This window comes from Botryllus schlosseri, chromosome 11 (genome assembly GCF_051294905.1).
Source record: "Botryllus schlosseri isolate E-star chromosome 11, Bs_hap1, whole genome shotgun sequence".
Classification (NCBI taxonomy): domain Eukaryota; kingdom Metazoa; phylum Chordata; class Ascidiacea; order Stolidobranchia; family Styelidae; genus Botryllus; species Botryllus schlosseri.
Genome location: NC_137246.1, coordinates 25,990,985 through 26,016,913, shown reverse-complemented (window position 1 = coordinate 26,016,913; position 25,929 = coordinate 25,990,985). Strand labels below are relative to the sequence as shown.

At 38.5% G+C, this 25,929-nt stretch overlaps 2 protein-coding genes across 5 annotated transcripts; both read left to right on the top strand.

Moving 5' to 3' along the window:
- The first annotated feature begins 768 nt into the window (after nt 1–768).
- Nucleotides 769–3,223, top strand: LOC145449472 (PRELI domain-containing protein 1, mitochondrial-like). The gene has a single exon (XM_080327834.1). The coding sequence runs from the start codon at nt 1,008–1,010 to the stop codon at nt 1,665–1,667; it is 660 nt and encodes a 219-aa protein (XP_080183960.1). The 5' UTR covers nt 769–1,007; the 3' UTR covers nt 1,668–3,223.
- Nucleotides 3,043–25,929, top strand: LOC145449471 (uncharacterized). Of its 4 annotated transcripts, XR_013918270.1 has the most exons (21): nt 3,043–3,389; nt 3,452–3,489; nt 7,922–8,067; nt 9,283–9,378; nt 9,888–10,013; nt 10,579–10,713; nt 11,957–12,170; nt 12,802–13,038; nt 13,613–13,813; nt 14,402–14,517; nt 16,417–16,518; nt 16,578–16,645; nt 17,972–18,034; nt 18,096–18,148; nt 18,697–18,833; nt 20,150–20,297; nt 20,907–21,059; nt 21,938–22,033; nt 22,847–23,005; nt 23,341–23,918; nt 23,968–25,929. XR_013918270.1 is itself a non-coding variant. In XM_080327832.1 (20 exons), the coding sequence occupies exons 1-20, from the start codon at nt 3,043–3,045 to the stop codon at nt 23,589–23,591; spliced, it is 2,862 nt and encodes a 953-aa protein (XP_080183958.1). In that variant the 3' UTR covers nt 23,592–25,929. The 4 variants fall into 4 exon arrangements, 3 of the variants coding, with proteins under 3 accessions (XP_080183958.1, XP_080183957.1, XP_080183959.1); XM_080327832.1 differs by having other exon boundaries at nt 18,697–18,809; nt 23,341–25,929; XM_080327831.1 differs by having other exon boundaries at nt 23,341–25,929.

Here is a 25,929-nt window from a genome sequence, read left to right as displayed (position 1 = left end):
TGCATAAGATAAGTGGATGTCTAAACGAGCAAGTGTGGTCTCTCAATCGAACATCCCCCTGACGTACAAGCATTACTAGTAGTAAAATAATGCCCGATGTGACAGGATAACATTTCTAAACGCTATGGTGACAGTGTTCGGTCAGTCAGTCAGTCAGGTTTATTAATATTTTCATCGTTTCAAAACATCACAAGACTGCGATACAATGAAAAGATAGGAGGGTGTCGAAACAACTTGGGGTAGCCATTAAGATCAGACACCCACCTTAGCCTAGGCGAAGTAAATAAGAGGCATGCACATGATATTTTAGCGTCTTTCTGTTAGCGCTTCCTCCCTGTTTTCATTCTCTTCCTGGTATTCGTCCGTCATCAGGCCTTTTCAGGATATTTTAGTAGCGACACCGTAAGAAAAGAATATCGCCACAAGGGAGGAGCCCAGATAAAACTCCGACGTAATTTACAACGTAGCGACACTTCGAAACGTGCCACATCCGAGATTTGAATCGCAGAATTTTGTGCGACTGCGCGTTATTTCTGCATTATCAAGAGTTACACGTTTCAATTACAATTCTTAGAATCGCAAGGATGTGAAATATGTAGTTCCTTGTTAGTCATGAAGGTTGAAAAGAATTTGTGGACGCGTGGTGTCACTAGCACATTTCCACCGAAATCTGAAATTTGCTATGGTTTATCGACTTCGTAGTGTTGCGCGCCGCCGTGCGTATCAGTCCGTAAACCATGTAGGATATGTGAAAGTTTGTGGAAAGTTTTGAATGTATCTACTATGCAAAAATTATTCCCCATAGTGTCTCATGCAATAATAAATACTCATGCGTGCACTCTACGTTGGTAACTAACGATTCGGAGCAACCTTTTTTCCAGAGCTCCAATCGTTCGTGCTGACGAAGTTATGATTGCCGACCTTGCATCGTAGGTAGATACAGATCAGTGATCTGGTATTCGCGTGCTTCTAAAGTTAAAAACCGCTTGGTTAGAGCAGTTTATTCGATGATGGTGAAGTACGAATCTCTCAACCACTTATTCAATTATACATGGGAGCATGTTGTAACTTGTTTCTGGAAAAAATATCCGAACGAATACAGCTCTCACGTCCTATCTGAAGATGTTCTCGGGCGCCAAGTTTTGGGAGATGGCAAGTTGTACACGAAAAGAATCTTAGGTAAAACGAATCCTATGCCGAAATGGGGCAGTGCAGTATTTCCAAATCACCTTGCTAAAGTATGCCACGTCTTGGAAGAAACGATAATCGATGTTAGAAACCGGTCTATGGTGTCATACACATGGAATATAGATTATCGCACTTTCATGGATGTGAAAGAGAAAGTTTCTATGCACGAGAAATCACCAGGAGTCACGGAATGCCTCAAAGAAGGCTGGATCGATTCGTCGGCACGTGGATTTCGGCACGTTTTGCGTAAATTCGGCAGTACCAGATGGAAAACGAATGCGCTAAAAGCGGTCAACGGCTATGAAAATACACTAGCCAAGTTAGGTTCGCCGTGTCAAGTAACAGAAACTTCCTCTCGGACGAGACCCACGGTCGAAGCCTTGAGAGATGTCAAAGACAAAGCGAAAACAAGAGTTCAAGACCTAGCTACGTTAGCTGCTGCCAAAAATTCACATAAAGACGCTCAAAATATTTCTTGAAATATATATTTCCCTTCAAGTCGCTTTTTGAAGATTGATGCTTTGACGATTGATTGGTGATAGCTTTGTAGTATTTTGATGAGACAGGACGAAAATTAGTATTATTTGTCATATTGACATGAATAACTACACACAATTTCTCTTTGAGTTGGATATTGAAGATAGCTTGGACGGTTAATTGTTCTCTTTACTATTTTGATGAAACTAGACGAAAATTAGGATTATTTGTCATACTGATATGAATAACTAGGCTGCACCCAATTTCTCCTGAAGATGGCTTTAACGGTTAATTGTAGGTAGCTATTTAGTATTTTGATGAAAATTGTGATTATTTGTCATATAGATACAAGGGACCGCACACAATTGCAGATTAATTGATATTTTTGCACCAAAAGTTGTTGTACAATGAATTACTGCTACAATCTGCTTTATCATTGAATTTTGTTGATAGGCCTACTCCTTGCTGACGTAAATCGAGCCTACCGCTACTGGTAGGAGGTTGTTTCATCAAATATCACCACATAGTAACCTACTGACCTCTATGTGTGCTGTTGTAAACTGCACCCCATTAAGACTTACTCTTGTCTGATATTGAGTTTGAAGTGACAATCTCACACTCCAGTTCTTAGAAAGTCTTAACAGAATTCCTTTGGATATCTCACTTTACAAATTTTCCTTCAAAATCATGCTTATAAAGAAGCTTGGTAAGGTACTAAACTCAACAGGGAATTGATGTTTGGTGGTCAACAATTTCTGTGTACAATATTGGAATTGTATGTTCTCATTTGAGATTGACCAATTTATATTTACGCTGAACATGATGCTGCTTGGTGCTGTCCAGTGTCCATGATATGGTGACTAGAACCCGATCAATATCAGATTTATAAGCCGATACTGATAAAACCTACATCCCTGATATTCTGCCTATATTCAAAAGATATGGCATCTAGCTTAGGGTGCATTTCCAAAACTTCAGAGCATTTATTTGAACAGCTTTACAGACGTTGCTACGTTTGGTCATGAAATAAGCTAGAAGGATGCATCTTAAATCTTGTAAGCTATAAGAACTGAATAAATGTTCCCAGTCCGGCAGTCACAAATTATAAATCTCTGCCTCCCTACCACCATGTTGTGACATCACAAAAATTGGCTGGGCTCAAATTTTGATGGTAGGATAGGGAAAGTATTTTTTGACATCTGATGTGTGCTTATTTTCTTACCTTGCTTAATTGTTGTTGCAACTGATATGTTAATCTGGCGATATCTGATTATCTGAACATTGTCAATTATGGGATTCTTAAGATGCTATCATCAATAGGCCTACCACACATGACCAAACGCTGTGCATGAATCTGTGACCTTGCGACGATATGGAATGAATTACTTGATGTATAGTATTTTATGTCTCAATTGCTGGGATGCATTGTGGTCTTGTGGAAAAACTGCTTCATCATGGTGGGATAGTTCCGTTTTATTCCCCCTGTGCTTTTGTCTTCGATTTTTTTGCCTGGGTATAATTTCGAGTTTGATTGATACTGTGTCTTTTCAATTCTCAGGTCGTAGTTTTGCCATGATCAATAAGTGCCGTCTTATAATACAGCAACTCTTTTCATGGTCTGTGCAGACGAGTGAGTCCGGCGGAATATACTCCATGCCTGTCTTGTATTTTGCAATTTTGGGAATTTTTGCCCTGATTGCCTATTTCGGCTGGCACAGCTACAGGTTTGTTTTGTTTGGGGTTCTTTCTACCTACCGTGAATTTTTAAAAATGCAATATTTTCTAGACAAGATGTGCACGAAGAAAAACTGCAAACGGTTAATGGTGAGTCAATTTCCTGCATGGCATATTTCACATCTTGGGCTATTCTTCATGATAAGAGACCTATTTGTCTGAACGCAGACCTGAACACACATGTCTTGAAAAGTGCCGATGTAAAAAGTCCCGATGAATTGTCTGCTCAAAAATTTTAAATCTAGACATCGGAATCTCGTTTTGTAGTGCATTATTTTATCATAATACTAAACTAAATCAGTCTCATGCTAGCCAAGGCTGCATTTTCACTGTTTTTGGTTAGGCCTAACGCGAACGGAGAAGTCCACTCGCACAACTCAAGCGAAATCCAGAGTTATTCTCTCAAAAGATTGAGAAGTCGCCGGTAATAATGTCAGTCGGTGGGTGAATGCCTAGAACAGGTCTGACTGCACAAGAAGAGACAGAGAAAAATTTATTCATTATGGTAAAAACAAGCAGCAAAAATAGCAAAAACCTCAAATACATACAGTAAAGTTGGTCACAGTATGAGGTTCAAAACCAAATGAGACATACAAATGTAGATGCAGGCTATCTATATTACACAGTCACATAGAATGTATATATATGTTTTTTAAGTACGAGATGAAGCTGCAGCTGATTGGTTATTGGTTACAACTCCTATGCATCGCACTATAGCAGTGAATAGAGAGACTGACAGTGTAGATGTAAGAATAGCTTACATGTCGGGCCAAATGAAGAAAAAGGAGATAAGAAATATATCAATGTCAAATCAACAGAATATGCTCGCAGGTTCACACTAGGAATACTCTTGGCTTTCGAATGATTCAACAAGATAGTTGAACTGTTATTAGCTTGTATTATCCATATTATGGCTCATTGCTAGAGCCCGACCGATATTGGATTTCTGAGCCGATACCGATAAGACCGATATCCAGTACCTCCACCGATAACCCCGATATATTCAGCCGATATTCAAAAGATATGGAATCTAGCTCAAGGCCCATATTTAACACCTCAGAGCATTTATTCCAACAACTTTACAGCCATTGATATGCTTGAACATGAAATACATGATCTAGGGGCTATAAAAATATATCAAAAGCACCAATCCAGCAGTTGCAGATTACAGTTCACGAAGCACAATTTCTCGGCCCTTTCTCCAAGGAGTGAACTTCTGTGGTCTTCCATAAATGATGTATATAGTACTAAACACAGTGAGCAGTCTTTCACTTGGTACCATAGTTAGTGGCACAGCAAGAATTGAAAATCTTTCTTCATTTCGGTTCCACCGCTCCCTTGCAGGGGATCCCTTCAATGGTTTCACCAAATATTAATATTGATATTCTTCTGGCAGTGTACCTGGAGCCTTCAGCACATCATTAACAAATAACTGAAGAGAATCTGCAAAGCAACTGAAATTGTCCACGTCTGCAACTGCTCCACCCATCCCCCTTGGGCCTTGACCATGACCAGCATTTCAACAATCAATTGATCAATATTTTACGCTCTTTTGTCAGAATTGGCCAATGTCATCATGGAATCAAAAATTTTCGTATCAATTACTGGCTTTACTCCACGTTTGCTTGATTTTCTTGCCCTCTATGCTCGCATATTTCCTATCATGGTGGCCCCGCAGGCCTCAGTCAGACGACTTCATACATTACTGGTATAATTAGCTCTGTTGGTACCGAACCAATAGCCCTATCTTCCGAGAAATGTTTCGACGCGACGCTTTTCTCTATCATCACGAGGGTCAGTCCAGCATGATTGAAGTTCTCATTTCTCTCACTGATTGAAATCTTCAGAAGAGAACTATCAATCCACCTGTTCTCTGTCTTTGGTGATCAATTACTGCAGGGGGATTCCCACGAAGTCAGTGAGGCATAACGGTGGTTAGTTATCTATAATATTTTTCAGATAGGCACGCCTACTGCCTGTATGCAGTATGCACTATATGCAGCTTGGCCATTTATTTTTATAATTTACCGTCCTCACGTCTTCTATCGACTTCTCTGACTCCCGCCACCATGTTGTGACGTCACGAAAATGGCCGATATTTTTTTACCTTCAATGGCCGAAACCGATATTTCTCTCCAAGCGTGATATCGACTCGATATTATCGGCGAGCCGATAATCGGTCGGGCTCTACTCATTGCACAGCTTTGACATCAGAAATTAGATTTGTGCTTTCAAATCTTGTCAATGCCGTATATCCACTTACGTTTGCTACTTATTGTTCTTCAAAATGACACATATCACTATACCGTATGTAAGGCTGAGCACAATGAATATAGTACTCGAATCTGTATCGAGTATTAATTCTGATGTTTCGAGTCGAGAAGTGATAGTAGTGTTGTTTTCGAATACTAAAAATATACGCTCCTTGTATCTAAGAGTTGATGCATCAACGACAATTATAGTTCCGATACTATTTTCCGCTGCGAAAGCCACGATTAGTAGTATATATTTCAACTTTACACATCATTCATATTGTTGTGAGGTCATTATGAGTGTGATTACCGATACAGAACATATTATGGTTTACTTGCTGTACCTTTAGTCGTGGAAAGTTAGTTTCAACGGATTAAAATCTTTGTCGATTGCTTATTGTGCTCTGACTCGTTACTATTAATTGGCACACTGTAAGGGAGCCTTATTTGTAGTTGCAGTTAGCTCATACCAACATATGCACATTTCTTCATGTTTGTTTTTCATGGTATTACATGCCAAGGTATATGATGCGTCTGTTTATTGAAACGCAGTAAAAATACAGCTCTTGAGATGTTGGCCACACCTCGCACAGGTTAACTTCATATAATTATATCCATCTTTACATATATATTTAAGAATTTAGGAATATTGCTTGTGGTGATGCTTGAACTATGATAAACCTGGTTGATTATAATTATATAAGGAAAGACTGTTTGCTCTTTCCTACAATAAACAGGTACTATGAATGAAGAACGGAAAACAAATAAGATAACTAAAATTACTATTTTCTCTTCGACAATTGTTTATTCTGACTTTGCATTGTCAACAATGTTTATGACCGGCCTGTTAGCTATTGACAAGCTGGAAAATTTTTTATCGCCTGCGTGATAAATTGTTGGAACCGTTGGCGGGGATGTTGTGTGTGTGGATGTGAACAGTGAAGTACAATGTTAACACTGCTGGTCCGTATATCATTTGCAACACCGCTTCTGTCTGATGACAAATTACCGTAGCCTTATGTATTATAGGGGGGGTTATTCGAGTATCACTCATTATGACTTGACAGCAGCATGAATGATGTGGAAAGTTGGAAGATTTAGGCTACCATGCCTTGAATACCTTGAAAATTTTGAAAAAACAGAAAAATCTTCAATCTTTTTTATTGTCCGTGATTTTGGGAATATTTACATAGCACCTATAATTTCACCTCATGGCCTTATCTTACCCAAAACATGACGTTTTCTCTATGTAACATTTTGGCACACAGCTTCAGGACAAAATCAAAAATTTGTCTGACATATATGTTGTATAGTAGCCTAGCCTATACACTCGCGGTTTTTTGAAAAGATAACATCGAGACCTGTGCTATGCTAAGAGTCGTTTGGCAAAGGTCTACTCTGCTCTTAAGTACAGAACGTAACAGCAAACTTGCAAACTTCTTGAAAAAATACCCCAAAATTTAAAATTTCATAATGAAATTTCTCCAAGGTGGGTTACACATATTCCTTCAAATTTTAGCATAGCATGAGACTGTTCTAGTACATCCAAATGAACACATTGGATCGGAAAAGGAGAACTACAAATCACAATTGTGAGATTTGATGTTCGGCGCATCAGTGCATTCTTAGACTGTAAATCTAAATTGTACAAAGCAGAACTACAGTTTTCGATTTTTTTGTACAGAGCATAGAGACACCTAGCCACTGAAAATTTCATGGTTATGGGGGTAGCCATCCCCAAGATAGCACTGTTCACTTGCTAGTAATCTTGAAGATAATTATGTACTTTTCAACCATACAGTACCTATTTCATTATCATGTTGTGACAATCTGTGGATTGATCACGACGTTAATGAGTGTCATTTCCACCAACATTTGTAGCTTTATAGGCTACTACATGTTTGGGATGTTGTGATAAGAACAATCAAGGTTTACATCATTCCACAGTGGGAAATAGTATTGGAACTATCACTCTCGTTAATTAATCAACTCCGAGTGACACGGAGTGTCTAATTTGAGTACTCAAAAATATCATACCTCACTGCTCGACTTGAATCACACTAATATATTGGGTACTCAATTTAGATTCAAGTACATTGTGCGAGTCCTAATGACCAGAAGTCAATGCTGATAAAGCAAATGGAAATTTGCGACCCGCGGGGCTTATTTTTTCCGAGACATATTTTCACCCAAATATAAATTTAGTTTAATTATATCTGGACTTTGAGCGAGTAAATGTCTCTTGACGTGTTCTGTGTGACATTTTTCAGCGGTGAACGATGAAAGTTACTCTACTTTCAACCTGGCATGGATTAACCATATCATCAACTGGGTGTACGGTGCATCTCCAACCAGACTGCCGAAAGCAATGGAGAGATGGATGGAAGACGTCAACATATCTCTTGCCAAGTTGGATGTAAGTTTGATCAGATTCACTCCGTGTCGGTAAGATTGTCAGGTTGGTTAAAGAAACGTCGCTCACTGGCTTAATTCCAATTCCAACCCATAGAAGCGAAGCTATCAGAGCTGGAAAATTTTAAATTAATTAAAAAATTTTTTTTTAAATTTTACTGGCCATGCCACGAAACTGTTAATTTGACTAAGAAAACGGTGTATAGCAAATTTTGTTCAATTCTAACCAGCGGAAGCAAAGTTCTTATGGAAGAAAGTTTTGAATTTGAAATAATAGTATTTACGGTGGGTAATTCTAAAGTTGTTAATTCAAGAATTTCCCAAAATCCAAAATTTTCTACTCTAATATCTTTCATTCTGTGGGTTGGAATTGAGTCAAATTTGTTATGCATGAAAGTTTTGAATTTGAAATAATAGTATTTACGGTGGGTAATACGAAAGTTCATAATTTAAGAATTTCCCAAAATCCAAAATTGTCTACTCTAATATCTTTCATTCTGTGGGTTGAAATTGAGCCAAATTTGTTATGCATCGTGTTTTGAGACAGCGTAGCAATTTCATAGCATAGCCAGTAAAATTTGAAAAAAAATTCAGGTCTAATAGCTTCGCTTCTGCTAGTTAGAATTGAGCCAAATTTGGTGTGCATCGTTTTTTCAACCAACCAAACAATTTTATCAAATAGCCAGTAAATTTGAAGAAAAATGTTATTTAGAACAACCCTAACGCACAATGAGACAGCACGCACACATCACCAGCATGTAATCTCACCCTATTACAAACAATAACTTCATATTGGTAATTTATTCACTAAAAGCTTTTCGACTGACTATCATGTTTATATGTTATTATTACATCACACTTACAAAACATTTCAAATTTGATTCACTGTATCACGGACGTTCCCTATGATGGGAGTCATTCGAAAAGCTTTTAGTGAATAAATTAACAATATGAAGTTTTTGTTTCGTGTATTTCTTAAGCCTTATACCACAAATGGTTTGTTTACATACGCTATTGTTTGCCACAATGATGGATTTTCATTGTGCACAATATCCATTCGCATATCCTAGCTAATTAGTGTGGGCTACTTATGTGACTCTTGGAAAATGTGAGCGTCTTGGTTGTAGCATGTTTCTTTTCTCATTATGTGCTGCTATGCTATGTGACCCCCATCAATGCAAGGTTTTAATTAGCGGCGTGAAATGTGTTTCCTTTTTAGCACCCTGTCAAGATCCTCCTGTGCAGCATTTCAGAAAAGACATTGCCGCCATGGATCGGTAATGTGGGTAAAGTGGTGAAAAAGAATGAACATATCGTAAGTACCAACTGCTAAATCAGCTAAAATGTTGTTACAAAGGCAATCGTTGATATAGTAATATGTATATACAAATGATCGTTAGTTCAGGACATTTCTTTCCTGAGAATGAGAAGTATAGCCTAAATAGCTTCATGGAGGTACAGAACTTCAATATAAAATTCAATAATAAATTGCTATTGAAATGAACCTGAATATTTTAGGCTGACACTCGTCAGGGGTAATCGTCAGCAACTAGTAGAGAATTTGAAACAACATTGCATATCAGCAGTCTTATCACCAAATATGGTATCACCGGCATGAAGTTTCGAATAAATGAGAAGTATGTTATCCGGGATATCAGCAAAATAATGGTTATTGTGGCTTGATGCCCAGATTTCAAGATCTGTGTAAAATGATGATTAGAGAAACTAATAAAGTAAAAGAAGTAAACCAACTGTGATGTGGCTCCAAATGAGTTACACTGACTTAAATAATCAATTGAATTGATTAATTTTTTGTTACAACAGGAAATTCCAGTGTTCCTGCATGCGGAAGAGGGGGACTTGGTGTTCACTGTCAGCGTTCAAGAAGAAAACAACGGAAAAGAAATAGCGTCCACCTACAACCTTGTCGCTACACAGTTTCAATGCTGGGTATGTTTATTTCTTTGACTGATAGTGCCCACACATTTATTTTGCAAGTGGGTTTCTGGGGTTTGGGTGACTGTATTTTGCCCACAACAAAGAGTTATGTATCTCATGGCTCATGATTGAGATAAAATTGCGACGAAACACTGCATTACACATGCTGCACATGAAATTAAATATAAAAGGGATGTATAAAGGACGAAATCGTGCTCTTATGCTATTGAATATTGCCACATTTTTTTTTTTTTTAAATATGGATCTAATGATCTCTGATTGATTACTTTGATTATCAAGGCTCAATTGTGGGGATTCATTCTTTCATGGCTAGCTCCAACTAAGCCGGTCAGCAAATTACCAGCCAGGTATATAACGCAATTTAGCAACAGGAATCTTGGATACATTATTCTTTACTTGACCGCCTCTGATGATTTGGCAGGCGGATTGTTGCGTCGTGAATTCTGGTTTCTTCTTTTTTTTCTAGAAAGCTGAATTGTCAGTTTTTATCCCGAAAGGAATATTGCGCGTTTCAGAAAGTAATATGTAGCCTATTTGTACTTTGCATACATTTCAGTTCACTTTGTACCTGTCGCGGATGGAGGGACAGGGCTTCCTCGCGAAACTGGTGGCAAAATCACAACCGTCGAGAAAGGTCAAATTTCGTCTCGAACTCGTCTCGAATCAAAAGATATCGACCACAGTGCCCGAAGTAAGATGAAAATTAAATAGGTTACTAATATACTGATCAATTGTACGCTGAATTTCTGTATCTTCAAGAGTCTCTTTAAGATAAAAACACAAGTTGACTTTTCTTTGGGTATCCTACACTTGGCGGCCATTGATTGTACAGTTGGTTACAATGCTCATTTGTGTTATCGTATTCGGTTTTATCACAAAATGAGTCGATGTCAGTTGTCAGATATTGTTTCATTAGTTTCGCTATTGCTCTGGCATATTCTTGTGTTAATTTTTACTATGATTTCATTTGGTTTTGTGCTGAATACTGTAGAGGGTATGAAGAGCGGTTGTGAGGCCACGGTGAAAAATCAGAATGGCTAATGCATATCCTGCACAAAAAGTATGAGCAATGTCCGGACTGCTTACTTGCAGTAAAGTCAAGAAAGAACAGGCAGAATTCAAAATCATTTTGTATGCGAGGCCTTGCTCATTTCGAGAACGCTTCCTAAGTTTTTGATTGTCCACCCAATCGCATTGTCACTTTAATCACTTGGTAATTATATATACAGTTGCATTTCAACTAAAAACTGTGTTTCACAAATGATTGAGTGTGACTCGGTGTGCTGTTTCTTGAGATAGAATTTGTCTACAGAATTCTCAGTCAAACATCAGTCATTGTTCAATGCTTTTTAGAATTGTCTGGCTCCGCGTTGATGACACTGTCATATTGAGCATTTCCTGTGTATGCCGTACTTATCTACTCGTGTTTCATTCAACTGCGTTTTTATACCGAATACTCTTGATCTGCACGTTTGACAAATAAAAGATTACTGTATCTCTCAGTGCTGACTGGCTGGTATTCAAACCGAGTAAACACCATTTAAACTGTTGAAGTTCTGGAAATTTGATACCTAAAATATGTTGTGACCATTTTGTTCGTTTGCATGTCGGAGTCTTCAGAACTGAACCCTCATTAATTTTAATTTGCTATCGAAAACTAGCATATGTAAGCACGGGGTGTAGAGAGTATTAAAATTGAAGGGTGATAAATTGTCAGCTATGAGCTGGTGCCGTAGATGTAATGTGATCTAAGAAAAGTGAAAAACGTAACGATTTTCTCCAAAATTTTGCTTTATCATGATTGAAGCCTGTAGCATGTGAATGTAATGTTGATTCCGAATTCAAAGAAAAGGCAAATACATATAATTGTGAAAAATCGAATTACCTAATATTATTTTATCTTTTAAATGGTAATTATTTGTGATGATCTTCAGGTGGTCAAGGACATGGCCGTGAAAAGCATATTAGACACGCCTTTTTACTTGAATGTTTCCGACTGGGGCCCGATACTGCCGACGTCTGCGAAGAACTCAAGGTCGTCTAACAGGAGATTGAGAAAGGAACAAAGTTTAGCTGCGTCTCACCATTCCGATGAAGAAGAGGAGCTTGCGAATGGTCAAAATGATAGAAATGCAGTAAAATTGAGAAGTATGTTTGTCTTTTTTCTTGTACCGTATAATGTATATGTATTGTATATTGTATGATCAAATTGTTACTAATTCATTCAAACTGTCAAAATTTTACGTAGGCCAAGTATATATGTATATATGAAGGTGTATTCGTGTCCGTATCAAGTAATGATTGTCATGATTCAACTTGTGTAGGGAGGGACTATTATTCCAGCAATTGTGGAGATCAAGACGTGTGAATAAGCATTACTTCTCGTTCACACACACTGAGCAACATTTTGGTCGCAGTTGAATGTAAATACTATACTTTCGAATCCAAAATTTTCTAGAACATTATCTTCGATATGAGCTGATATTGAGCATGATTTTGTTCTCCTCCGTTTTTTAGTTGTCCAAATAATTTCATGTCTTCCCAAGGAGATTTGAAAAAAAATTCATATTTAGTTTGAAAATTCAAAATTTTTTACTCAAATAACTTTGCTTTTATGGGTTGGAGTTGACCGAAATTTGATGTGCAGCATTCTTTTTAGGCAACCTAACAATTTCACAGGGTACCCGGTGAAATTTGCAAAAAGCTATTTTCGAACATTGCTAATTCACACACTTAATCGTCTGCGTTTGAGGGTTTATGGTTTCCGATTCATTCAAAGAGAGGACCAAATCGAAAAAAGAAAAAGCTTCTCCCAAGAAATCGACCGCGGACGAGCAAGACGGCCTGAAATCCAACACTCTTCCGACGTCGACCGCGGTTTCAGAGCGACTGAAAGCCAACGGCTCGCACGGGCTGAGCGGAAGTCTAGGATCTCTGGTCGGAATAAAACGGTCTCCGTCTGGCCGGGGCCCGGCGAAACCGATCAGATCGAGAGAAATTCGAATTGTCATGAAAGGTTTGTAAAGATTTTTCTTGCGGTTAAACTTTGTAAAGTATATTGGTATCAGGGTTATAACCAAGTCATAAGGTTCCGAGTCACCAGTCAATCTTACTTTTATAGTTTTCACTGGAGTCAAGTCGAGTCATTTTCAATTCACCACCGAGTCAAGTCCAAGTCATTATGTTCACTGTTCAGTTTTCAGTTCAATCCACTTTTTTCAACTCTTAACAAGTGATATAATGACTTGCTTTCATAATATAGCAATTTTTCTCAGTCTCAACAGTTTCTGACCCTATTTTCCAAGTATCAAGACTGATAGACGAAGTACCGATAATGTGGTGACTTACTATTCTTCAAAGTTCCAATGAAATGTCTGTCTTGGCCGTCCTGGTCTAGAGTCATATGACTTGCATTGACTCACGCACATTGACTCGAGTCAAGTCGAGTCGCTTCAAAATCACAGCTCGAGTCGAGTCATTACAAGCCTGGTATCAACAATCTGTTTCATTTCAACATGAGCAATTGTATTCTGAAGTTCTGTACCTACAAAGGATGTCTTGCTGTCGATTTGATGGTGACTTTTCTGCAGTTATTGAAACCGCGGGCCTTCCGAAAGGCGGACCGGTGTTCTGTCGCGGAATTCTGGACCAGCCGCAACAGAAAAGTGAAACGCGGCCATGCGAAACGAGCTCCAATCCGGCGTGGCCAGACGACGAACTTACTTTCGATTTGAGTTCGAGATCTTCCGAAGTGAAACTTGTGTTGTATCAGAGTGATGGCGCGGGCGAAGGTTATTTTTATGGCCGGCGGCCTTGTTTTGTATGCGTGGTTTTTCCCTGTCCGATTTGATATCTTAGCACCGGGGTTCTTAACCTTTTCAGCCCGCTGACTGGTACAATTGCGGACCAATTAATCATCAAAATGTAATCACGACGAATGCGTGCAACTCAAATTTGTGACGAAAACTAGTAATTTGATTTTGATAGTTCGAATTCTCTGGAAAAAACTGCGAGCCTGCTCTGTTTGCTAACCTCTAATATACTCTCGAACGTCACTAGATAGTACTGTCGTAATTTCACAAGTTTTGTTTAAGAAGTATTTACTTTCACATGTAACTGGTCTTCAATGAGTTTAAAGTTACATTTGAATGCAGTTTGGTACTACACAATTCCAAAGTAGAACACGGTCCGTATACATTATGATGACACCATGTACAGCGTTCTAAATTACTAGATCAATTTAATATTTGATGTTTCATTTCTCTCATTGATGGACAAACGTCTGATTTCTTGCAGTTTTCAATAGCGGAATGAAATCGTAATATATTTTGGCGTATCGGCGGTCGAGTGCCACCGCTGTAGCTGATCTTCTCGTTTAGGTTCTGCCGTCGCGAGTGCGATTTTGTATCTTGAAAAAATCGGCACGGACAAGTCCACGAAATTGGTGCTGCCTTTGAGAACTGTCAACAAGGAGAACGCGCAAGTCACACTTCAGGTACATGAACATTGAACACAGATCAGGTGTTAAACAATATCCGTTCTCAGAATTGCAATTTAGTGATACAATTGTTGATATACGATGATCATTTGAATTCTCTACTACAGAGGTCTCAAACACGCGGCCCGCGAGACCATTTCGTGCGGCCCGCGACGGCATGTTGGATTTCGAAGTATTGGACAATATTTTACTACCAATTTTTTTTTTAATTTGAGAACTCAAAACTCGCTCTAAAACTACTCCAGAAGCCATAAACTACCCATCACACTGCACTATTACATCACTTTAAAAAGTTTCGACGTAGTGTAAGATTACCTATTACGTGACATTACTTGCTTATGGTGGTTAAACATAAACATGACCCGTTGATGATTCGTACCGAAAATTGTTATTTGGACTTGGGCGCGACCTTTTGTAGTATTAATCAAATTCGGACTCATTGGGTGATAAAATAAAAATGACTCGAGTTGAGTCGCATCAAAAGTACAATCAGAGAAGGACTCTTGTGACGCGGAACGCCGTGATTTGGTACAACCACGGACGCAACAAACTATCCAACTGTTATTGAAAATAGTAAAATATCAAAAGGTCGTAGCTTGCGCTTCGTAGCTCATTTAGATGCAGGTCGGTATGGCAACCATTATAATTATTTTGCCCTCTTGATGTGTAGGCCTATAGTTGCTTACATCCTGTGTCATCTTGGGTATCCATGTTATCATCGCCAATTAAATGTGGGGAGTATAAAGTAGACGGAGCCTACACTTCTCAGCTGTAACACAAATGGATTCTTCGGCGATTGGACATTTCTATTGATATTGCACAGTAATCATTATCTTTAACTTGTTATTGATCTCTTCAAATATTCGAAGGTAAATCTAACGTTGATTTAATTTGACTTTGGCAATGACATGATCAATAGCCTAGTTATGTTTACCCAGGACCCGGATTATAGTCAGTACTACTCCAATGCTCTGATCAGATCAATCTTTGTAAAATTCTAAAATTCTACCTATAATTGCGGCACGTCAAATTTCCGCTAGCTGCAAAATTATAACGCTACAGCTGTTACAATGTCCTGACGCATTTGTACTCTCGCATGATGTCTACAACTAATTATGTTGACAAACTATGCCAAATACAGCAACAATTTCATTCAGATATCTAAAAATGTTATTTATTTCGTTACAGGCGTGATTAACAATAGTAAATCACATTTTTACGATGCGTGTGGAATGTCAGTCTGCAAGGTCCCGTCAAATAAGGCCTACTTGGAAATACATTGAATTCCCCTATTATTGATGCTGCGGCCCGCGGCGCCATCAAAAGTAGGAAATTGGCCCGCTCTACTAGTACTACTAGTTGCTGACGATAACCCCTGACGAGTGTCAGACGAAAATATTCGGGTTCATTTCAATATTAATATACTATTCAATCGTATATAGTATAGTATGGACTATTGGAAATTCAATATCATGGGCCAAAACTTCTACATCAATATGACTGCTATTTTCCAGTTTCAAAGCTATCTCATAGAAATTGGAGTGAAATATATAGGATCTGGGTTTTTCCAAAATATCCCAGTGGGATTGCTGTCGCTGACGAGTGTCAGCCAAAAATTTACGGGTTTATCTCAGTATGATATTTATGATATTTAACTATATAAAATACTCATTAATATAAGATTCTTTGGCTCATGCAATTAAGTAAATGTGAGTTGATGAATTAATTTTTTCATTCTACCGTAGTGTCATGCCATTAACCTACTTTGCAGATCAATAAGGTATTAAAGAAGTCTTCAAATTGATTTCACTTGTGTGTGCGGTTATTGATTTTCAAATGCAATTATCGACAGGCCAATTACCGTAATCCCCAATTTTTACGGTCTCATTTTTACAGCTCGATTTCACCGAAAATCCGGTCGACCCTACGTCGCAAAAATTCTCCTCCCCGAGGAGGTCTCTCGACCTGTCGTACATGTCGGACGAGACGTTTGGCAAGGTTTGGCGTGATTGAAATTTGACATTGTCCGTTATGAACATTGTTGATGTCTGTCCCAGGAGCCCGTGAGGTCGATGAGCATGGTGTCTACTCCGTCATCGTATTTCAGCGAAAATATGTCGACCTCGTAAGTTTGACGGCTTGTGCTCTATCAATCTGAATTTGCTGTCATGCCGTGGGTGTCACTGATCCAGAGTTTGACAACAAGTATTCCTTCGAATCGGATTACAGATTAGTATTAGCATTGTAGCTGCACGTATTTTTTCAAAATTAGACTAGAATTGGTGTTATTGAATTCGTAAAACCTGGAAATTGATGTAAATTTGGAGTAAAAAGAAACTCAGCAAATTTGAAGTTCAGTTCGTATCAAGGCAAAAATCTTTCCAAATTAGAATAGAATTATAGCTAAATATTTTTCCAAAATAAGATTAAAATCAGAATTATTGCTACGTTTGGTAGTTTTTTTTCAATTAGCTTAGAATCACTGAAATCGCGAATGCTTCAAAATTCAATCAAGCTCAGTTCGTGTCGAATTACAGCCCATTCTCATGAACGTAATAATGGCCAATGTCATTACACTAGTCTTGGCTTGTATAGTATCATGCTGTTCTCCTGTAGCATTTTCAGTAAAACCATGAATTAGAATCGGATTGAATTTCGAGCATAAAAGCGTCTCACAAATTCAATCAGAATCCCTTTACCTGTGTTTCGTTCTAATCACACTGATTGGGGAACCAGAATTATCTAGTCGACCAAGTCTGCGGGCCAGCCCCATTCACATTCTGATTTTGATACATTGGTTCCCGGTGAATTCGCTATGTTGAATTTGGCACCGGGCAGCCCCTACTCGTGATCCTGACGTGCCCCTACATTAAACCTGACCCGGATACATTAATGCAATTCACACGTCAAATGCAATTCACACGTCAAATGCAGTATGTCAGAATTCAAGCTCATATTCAGTGAAACATTCTTTTTTGAATTTATCAATACAATATTGATGCATCGCTTTCATAATAATAATAATAGGTATTACATTTAGTAATGCCAAATTCACAATTCATGCTCATATTCTGTAAAACATTACATTTAAAATTTATTTATTCTATATATTGATGTATGTCTTTCATAATAATCATAGTTATTACATTTATCATGCCACCAAAGTCGTCAAGTACTGAATTCACTAATATAATATCTCGGACTGTCAAGGATTGTACCCTAGTTGAACCGTATTAAATACTCGAATCATATGAGCTCCAGCTCTGTGAGATGATGGATTATTACTGTTTATTGGCTGCATCACCAACTAGTGATGTTATAATTGGATAGTTTGTTGTTCGAGTGTCGCCTGAGTTTACTGTATACTCGAAAGGCCAATCCTTTGTCATTCATTTGAAATGATTGTAAGACATGCTCCGACTAATGGGTATTTTTCAAAATCAACATTCAGGCGTAAAACTGGTACTCGGACGACAACTGTGAAGACCGTCACGACAAAGAAACTCACAAAAAGGTTGGGTTTCGAACTGAATTTGTCGGTCGGTAATTTCATAATAAATTCTTTGTGTTCGCAGCACCAATGTTACTTCCACTCCTCCGAATAGCAAACAAACGGACATCGAGTCAGGTATGGACATTATGCTGGTATATGCTAATTGCTCAGGAACTACTGCGTCCTCCAAATTTGTGGTTGCCTGTGATTTTGTAATGTGTAAATGTCTGTTGCACAATTTTTCTGACCAAAAACATCATCTTCATGCTCGAATTGGAAATCTTGCCATGGAACTCAATTACTTGAAAGTAGTGATCGGAATTTTTCATAATCCGAATTCAATCTATTTTTCTTGACGGAATCTTGATATCAAAAGTGTTGTATGGTGATGATGGTGTAGAGTGGGTGAATTTTGCTACATCGTGTCACCACCATCAACTGATATTGATTAGGAAGCGTCAAAGTTCTAAATAAAGAGAATTCTGATCCAATATCACTGTCCCTTGAGGCTGCTCAAAATAACTCTTTCCAAATTATACTGACTAGTTCATAAAATTGCTAGGTTGGCTAAAAACAACGCTACACATCAAATTTGTCGCAATTCCGACCCGTAGAAGCGTAGCTATAAGTGTGGGAAATTTTAGATTATAACAAATTAATTATATACTCTCTGTACCATTCAGATACCGCCACCGTGGAGGGGTCGATCGTTGAAACCGTGGTGAAGGACCTCTCGGAGAAAGCGGAACTCTCGAAACGGAGTCCCGACTCTAGCGCAAAGATCAGGAGAGCGAAGGTCATTATCACGGCGATTTCAAAGGTTTCTGCATGTTCTGTTCTGTAATCACTGTCGATTCATCGTAATTTGTCATGCATGTATGAATCAACACCAATTGTTCAGGTATCATGGCATCCGTGTTGTGACATTCAGTTTAATCCAGGGTTGTAACCAAGTCGCGAGGTTCCGAGTCACAAGTCAATTTGACTTTGATAGTTTGACTCGAGTCAAGTCGAGTGATTTTCTATTCACCACCGAGTCAAGTTTAAGTCACAGTGTTTACTGTTCAGTATCCAGTTCAAATCAGGTTTAATTCACTTCTGTGAAGCTCTCGGGTGATATCAAAGGCCTCGGATTCATAATATTGTCATTATTCTTCCTCTAAACCAGAGTTGTCACAAAAGTCACAAGTTTCCGAGTCACGAGTCAATCTCACTTTTATAGTTTTGACTCTAGTCAAGTCGAGTCATTTTCAATTCACACCCGAGTCAAGTCCGAGTCCACGTCAGCGAGCAGAGGGTCGAGTCCGAGTCATAATGTTTTGACTCAAGTCCGAGTCCAAGTCATTATGTTCACTGTTCTGTTTTTAGATCAATCTGGTTCAATCGACTTTATTCAACTCTGTTTGGTGATATCGAATGGCTCGCATTCATAATAATATCACAATTTTCCTTAGTCCTAACAGTTTCTGGCCCTATTTTCCAAGTATCAGGACTGATAGACGAAATACCAATAATGGGGTGACTTTATTATTCTTCGAAGTTACAATGAAATGTCCGTTTCGGCCGTCCTAGTCACGAGCCGTATGACTTGGTTCGAGTCATGCTTATTGACTCGAGTACAAGTCGAGCCAATACACAAATTGACTTGAGTCGTGCAATATTCCATTTTTCAGAAAATGACTCAAATGCTACTCGAGTCATCACAACCCTGGTTTAATCGCACTTTCACGTTGTTAATATTTGTTTTGTGGCACGAAAATCATGTTTCTGTTACTGCACACTTCTAGAATAGTTGGCATGGTCTGTAGGCCTACGTCAATTTTAGTTTCACCAATCGATGCAGAATATTGAGCGTCTAAATCTATGGAATGATAGAATTGGAATCTTAGAAATTAGTGCTGCCGAGGTCTTAATTAATTTTAAAGACTCTCGGACGGACATAACTTCACTATACAATTGAATAATATATTCATATTGATATGAGAATATATGAAATGAGACTTTGAAATGGCGTGGAAATTCTATTTGTAGTTGTTTCCGTTGCATCATAGTACACATTGTGGATGCACGTAATTCGGGGTGTGGGTTTCGGCGATATATCGGCCGAGATATTTTACTGATGTTGCCCCCTTTTAGACCTACTTAGATGAAAACGGTGACGGCGAGGATATTTTGACGGTGGAAACGACGGGTGAAGAATCTACAGCGCAACGCTCGGGGTCATTTCACAGCGTCAACCAGTCGGAGGCGGGTGCTCAAGCGCAAGCTCTTTCGAACGGAAGCGGTAAGGTTTCTTAGGTAGTCAGTAACGGAGTACCTCTTAATTTTTGGGTACTCAAGTAGATACTTACGTACTATTTATGTATTGTGCAAAACTACTTCCCGGTTGACTAAAAAAAGATTGTCAATTAAGAGCTAGTGCTATTAAAGTTAAAAATATTTAAATTTAGTTGAAATATATATATTTTTTCAAATTTTACTGTCAACCCCATGAGATTGTTAAGCTGTCTAAAAAACGATACACAGCAAATTTGGCTGAATTCCAGCCAGTAAAAGTGAAATTATTGGAGTACAAATTTATGGATTTGAAAAAATATTATCTACAGTGGGAATTATATCAATTCGTAATCATGGAACTATCCACCGTAAATACTACATTTCAAATCCAAAATTTTGAACACTTCAATAACTTAGTTTCTACTGGTTGGAATCGAGCCAAATTTGGTGGTCAACGTTTTTTTAGACAACCTAACAATATCTTATATAATAGCCAATGAAATATGAAGAAAAAGTTATTTTTCAACAACCCTGTTGTGGAGGTACGCTGCTATGTTTTCGAAGCAAAATTTTCAGCGATATAGTCTCCTCTTAGTTACCAATTCTACTTGTACAGGCGAGAGTGTCCGATCGTTGGAGGGGTCCGCAGGAAAAAACGGGTCGTCTCAAGGTAGCAGCAAGACTCGTAAAACACGAGATCAAAGACCAAAAAGTCTAGCCGCGGGCATCAAGTCTTCCGACATGCCGCGACAGGACCAGGACACCGAATGTAGGTCTTTCAGAGCATGCTTATCGAATGTGTCATAGATACATTATGTTACGATGTAATGTGGCTAACTTCATTGTAGTTGTTATTGGTATAGAAACCATCTTGTAGTTTATTCACAGTATCGTAAAGTTTGCGTAGGCTAGCCTCATTTTAATTATAATTAGCATCGAAATCATATTGTCGTAGTTCATTCGTAGTGTTGTGTGGTCTCCGTACCCATATCATATCCAGTATTATAATAGTTCTGATTTTCAGAGTTCTTGTCTTCATGTCGTACACTTCATCTATAGCGCTACCATACACTAGTTAGTGTTCCGTCAGAATCACAATACGGTACATTGATTTGCGTTTTGAGTCAGTGAATTTGGCCGAAAATTCCAGTTTGAGACCAGTTGAATGCTACTGAATCCAGTTATAAAGCCAAAATCGAATACTGAATCATGCTGGGGCCATCAATTCAGTTCCGCACTTTTGAAACCAATTTAGGGTAATTTCTGATTCTCCTTTGACTGTGTGCTAAATTTTCAATATACAATTGAATAACAAATCCACATTGAAATAAACACAAATATTTTCCGCTGACACTCGTCAGGGTAATCATCAGCAATTATTAGAAAGGTTGATATATTGATTTCTTTCCAATTCTCTACTAGTTGCTGACGATTACCCCTGACGAGTGTCAGATGAAAATATTTGTGTTTATTTCGATGTGAATAAACTATTCAATTGTACATTGAAATTTTCTGCGTAAGAGATTCTCTTGTGCCAAACCTATGCTTGTAAAGTTATTGATTTCGATGGTAACATAAATCGATATGTTTCACGAACCACTGTTAGCTGCATGTCGTAGAATGTTTGTGTATTGTTGGTGTCGCCAGGGCCGAAAATGCGGAGGAGTCGCAGTCTTGTTTTTGGACGGGGGAAAAAGAAGCATCAGAAAACAGGCTCCGTCACAGACTTGGACAAACAGACGAGTATGTCGCCGTGTCGCTTGCATGTGTCATCCTAACCGCGTAGTTGCTGCATGTTTTGAGATTCATTTTTTATTGCGATTGTTGCCACATACCAGACTTGGACAACTAGATATTTCTATTTGTCAAATTAGAATGCTTAGAGCGAAATGATGGTTGTATAATTCTTATCTAATTTGTGAAAAGTTTCTATGCTCTAATTACAGTAATTAGCACTGGAATCTAGTTTCTGGTTTTCCTCAAAATGAAGATCAGAGAATGATTGCCATTCACATGCTTATGGGAACGAACTCTTCATTTTACAAGACTGAACTTGATTGTTGGGGTATTTCAGTGATTTTCATTGTAATCTAATTTGAAATAGCTGAAAATTTTCTTGCTGTGCAAGTGTGTGTTTTTCTGTAATTCTTTCTAATACGGAATTTAATTCAATTTTCAAAAGTTTTTGCGTATTAGTAATTCTAAGTTGAATCTGATTTGAAAAAGCTAAAAATCTTCCACTTTTCCAACTGGATTTGTATGCACATTTTGACTCAAGTCAAGTCCATCGATTTTCGAAGGTGACTCTAGATGAGTCGAGTCATGAGGTGACTATGGTGAAGTCAAGTCACTTTTGACTCGAGTCAACCCAACACGGCTTTCCACATCATTCATACTGTTATGAGGGCATAATGAGTGATACTCATCTCGAAGCCCGATACTCAATTTAAAATAGAAACACTCTAGCACTCGATTTTGCCCAGCTGTAGCATATAGACAATTCTCTGTATTTGACCGGATGGTAATGCCAGTGTGTTTTTTATCTTTCCGCTACAGACAGCAAAGGAGAGAGCGGGTTTGACGACGACTCGGTGCTCACTGTACCCGAGAACGATCTTCAGAAAAGTAACAAAAAGAAAAAGAGTCGAAGTATTTCCAAGCTGATGTCGAAACTCGGTCGACGGCCTTCTCAGAGGAAATCAAAAGTACTTGCAGGTATGATCATGAGAAGTCGGAAGTAATCAACGTTGCTACTCCAGTAATAGTAGGTGTAACGCCATAAATTTTTACTCACAAGCAGGGTTGTAATGTCTCGAGTCACAATTTATAGTTTACTAGAGTCATGTTCTTCAAAATGGAAAATGACTCGACTCGACGTCTGCTCCATTCATATGTTTAGACACATTTCATATGACTTGTTCAAGTCCCGTATACCGGGAACGATCATTGAAAAACAGGCCCAGAAACTGTCTTTTATCTGTTCTTCTAAATAGTAGCCTAAGATGCGTCTTCGCGACTACCCCTGTAGAATGAATCCCCACCAATTTCAGATCGCGCTGATGAGGAAGACAGCGCGGCCAGCATTTCCGGAAGCCTGTCCTCGCCAAACTCTTTTGTCGCGAGCCCCGGCTTTCAGTCTCCCTCCGGCCGGCCCGAATCCCTGGCCGAAAGCGAGGACCAATCCTTCGACTTGGGATCGACCTCCCGAAATTCGTCAGCGCTGGACAGCGGCGGTATCAAGCGAAGTAAAAGCCTCAGGAAAAGATTGTTCGGCGGCAAACGGAAAACCAGCAAAAATTAAACCGAATATTGGCTGTAAACTCTGGGATTCTTTACTCTTGCCCGATATTTCAGCACGTGACTCAACGGAAAACGACAGTTGAGCGTGCGGCACTTGAGCATCTGACTTTATAACCCTGAAATCAACCAATATAGCCGTAATGATTGTGGGTTTGCCGATAATATCAAGTCAATATTACACTTCAAAAGAAATATCAATATCGGACATTAGAGATATTGATCTATTTCATATAGCTTACATGTGTCTAGATGCAGCCTTTCTAGTGTATTTCATGTCCAAGCATAGCTATTGCTGGTAGTGCGTCTAAAGCTAGATGACATATCTTTTGTATATCAATTGATAGATCTGGCGTATCGGTGACGGTGCTAGTAATCAGTTTTATCACTAGGGCTCTATTCCTATTCCTAATCCTGAATCTATTTTGAACCGAATCGAAAATATAACCCATATGCTCAAGTGTGGCATGCTGAATGTCCGATGCTCAGGTGTCACATGCTATTATGTCCATGGACCATTCTTTACTTTGCCCGCTGTTTAAACTTTTGTAGTTCAACGCATACACTGTCTCACCACGCGGTGATATTTGACAGCTGGTTTTCTGAGCTGTGTAACGTACAGACACTTCACATTTCTTTTGGTAGAATGATGACCATGAATTTAGTTCGATAATTTAATCAGGTGGATGCCGCTAACTGCTTGTTTTTCTGGTTTGAATCATTTTACTCGAACAATTTCGTCGTCGCTTTACCGTTACTGCCACTTCCGTTTTAGATTTCTTAACGCTCTCTTCAAGTCATTTCTTTTACTAGAATTGTAAACGTTGCAATTTTATCTTGACTCTAGTTGTCAGGTTTTTTATATTTTCCGCAAGTGCTGGCTGGCCTCTTATGTGTTCGCCGTAAGAACTGCACGCGGGGATTACACGGTATATCTTTCATGATTTATCTCAATTCTGGTCTGGTTTACGCTGCAAAAGCGTATCAGGGTTGTTCAAAAATGACATTTTTCCTAAAATTTTTTTGGCTATTCGATGAGTTTGTGAGGTTGGCAAAAATAAACGCTTCATGCTAAATTCGAAATAAAACTACCCACTGTACATACATACTATTATTTCAAATCCGAAATTTTGAACACCAATAACTTCGCTTTACCGGGTAGAATTGAGCGAAATTTGCTGTGCATCGTTTTTTTTAGAGAACTTGGCAATTTCATGGGGTCAACTGGCAAATTTGGAAAAAAACTATAATAGCTTTGTTTCTACACGTTGAAATTACTCCAAATTTGGTGTGCAGCGTATGTTCAACCCAACTAACAATTTATTGAATTGCCCTTAACATTTGAAGAAAAAAGTTTATTTTGAACAACTTTAATGCGTACATATTGGTGTTGAACTCACTTTTGTGGAGATCGTCTGGTTTTATTGTTGGTTTGCAAGAAATGCGCAAATGCGAATAAGCTTAAAAGTCCGGGCAATCGTATCAATCGTTTTTTATCCCTGCGATTCAAATTGTTGGATTCCGTTCACGAAATCGTGTCGGCACAACGAATGCATAACTCTTCACAATATGGGTTCAAGTGGGTGCAAGAATTTTTGACACACTGCCCCAATATACTACTCGATGAAATTGCTGTAGAAATTGCATTGGTTTGTTTTGTACAAGCTTTGCATAACAGCATAAACCAGGCTGTTTCTATCACAAGTATTCTTATTTTTGTTGACATCGCATCACAGCGCACAACTAATTTGTCTTATGATTGTTGTAAATGATATCGCTGATTGGGTGTGAAGAATGAGAGGTAAATCGTGCAATCCTTAATAACTATTAATCCTGACTTTAATTGTTAAAGATCGCTGGCGTAGCGTTTCGGTATGAAATCCTATTCTGGGTGCGCTCTGTTGATGTCATAATCAACAATCATGAGTAGATTTATGTGGGTGGGTATGCGGACCATTCATTTGTCGTCTTGTTATCACCACATTCCAACTGAAACATTCGAGTTACACATTGTTTGTGAAGGTTGCAGGCTCTGTCCTTGCTACTATTTTGCTATTTATGTTACTGATCATCTGTAAAGGCGCATTTCACGCATCCATCTTCAGTTACGGTTTTACGGTTTACTAGTAGTGTCATTTTCTGTACACTGTTGCGAACTTTCTTTCTTTTTGCTGCAACGGTTCAAACTCAGCACGCTTGTAAACACTGACGGAACTGGTTTGACACTGATTATTTCGGATTATAATTTATTGCCGAATATTATTTGCTTTCACTGTATAATCGTTTGTAGAGGTGATTTTTCTCTTTGAAGCTGCTGCTACCAAGTATAGGTGTACCACGGA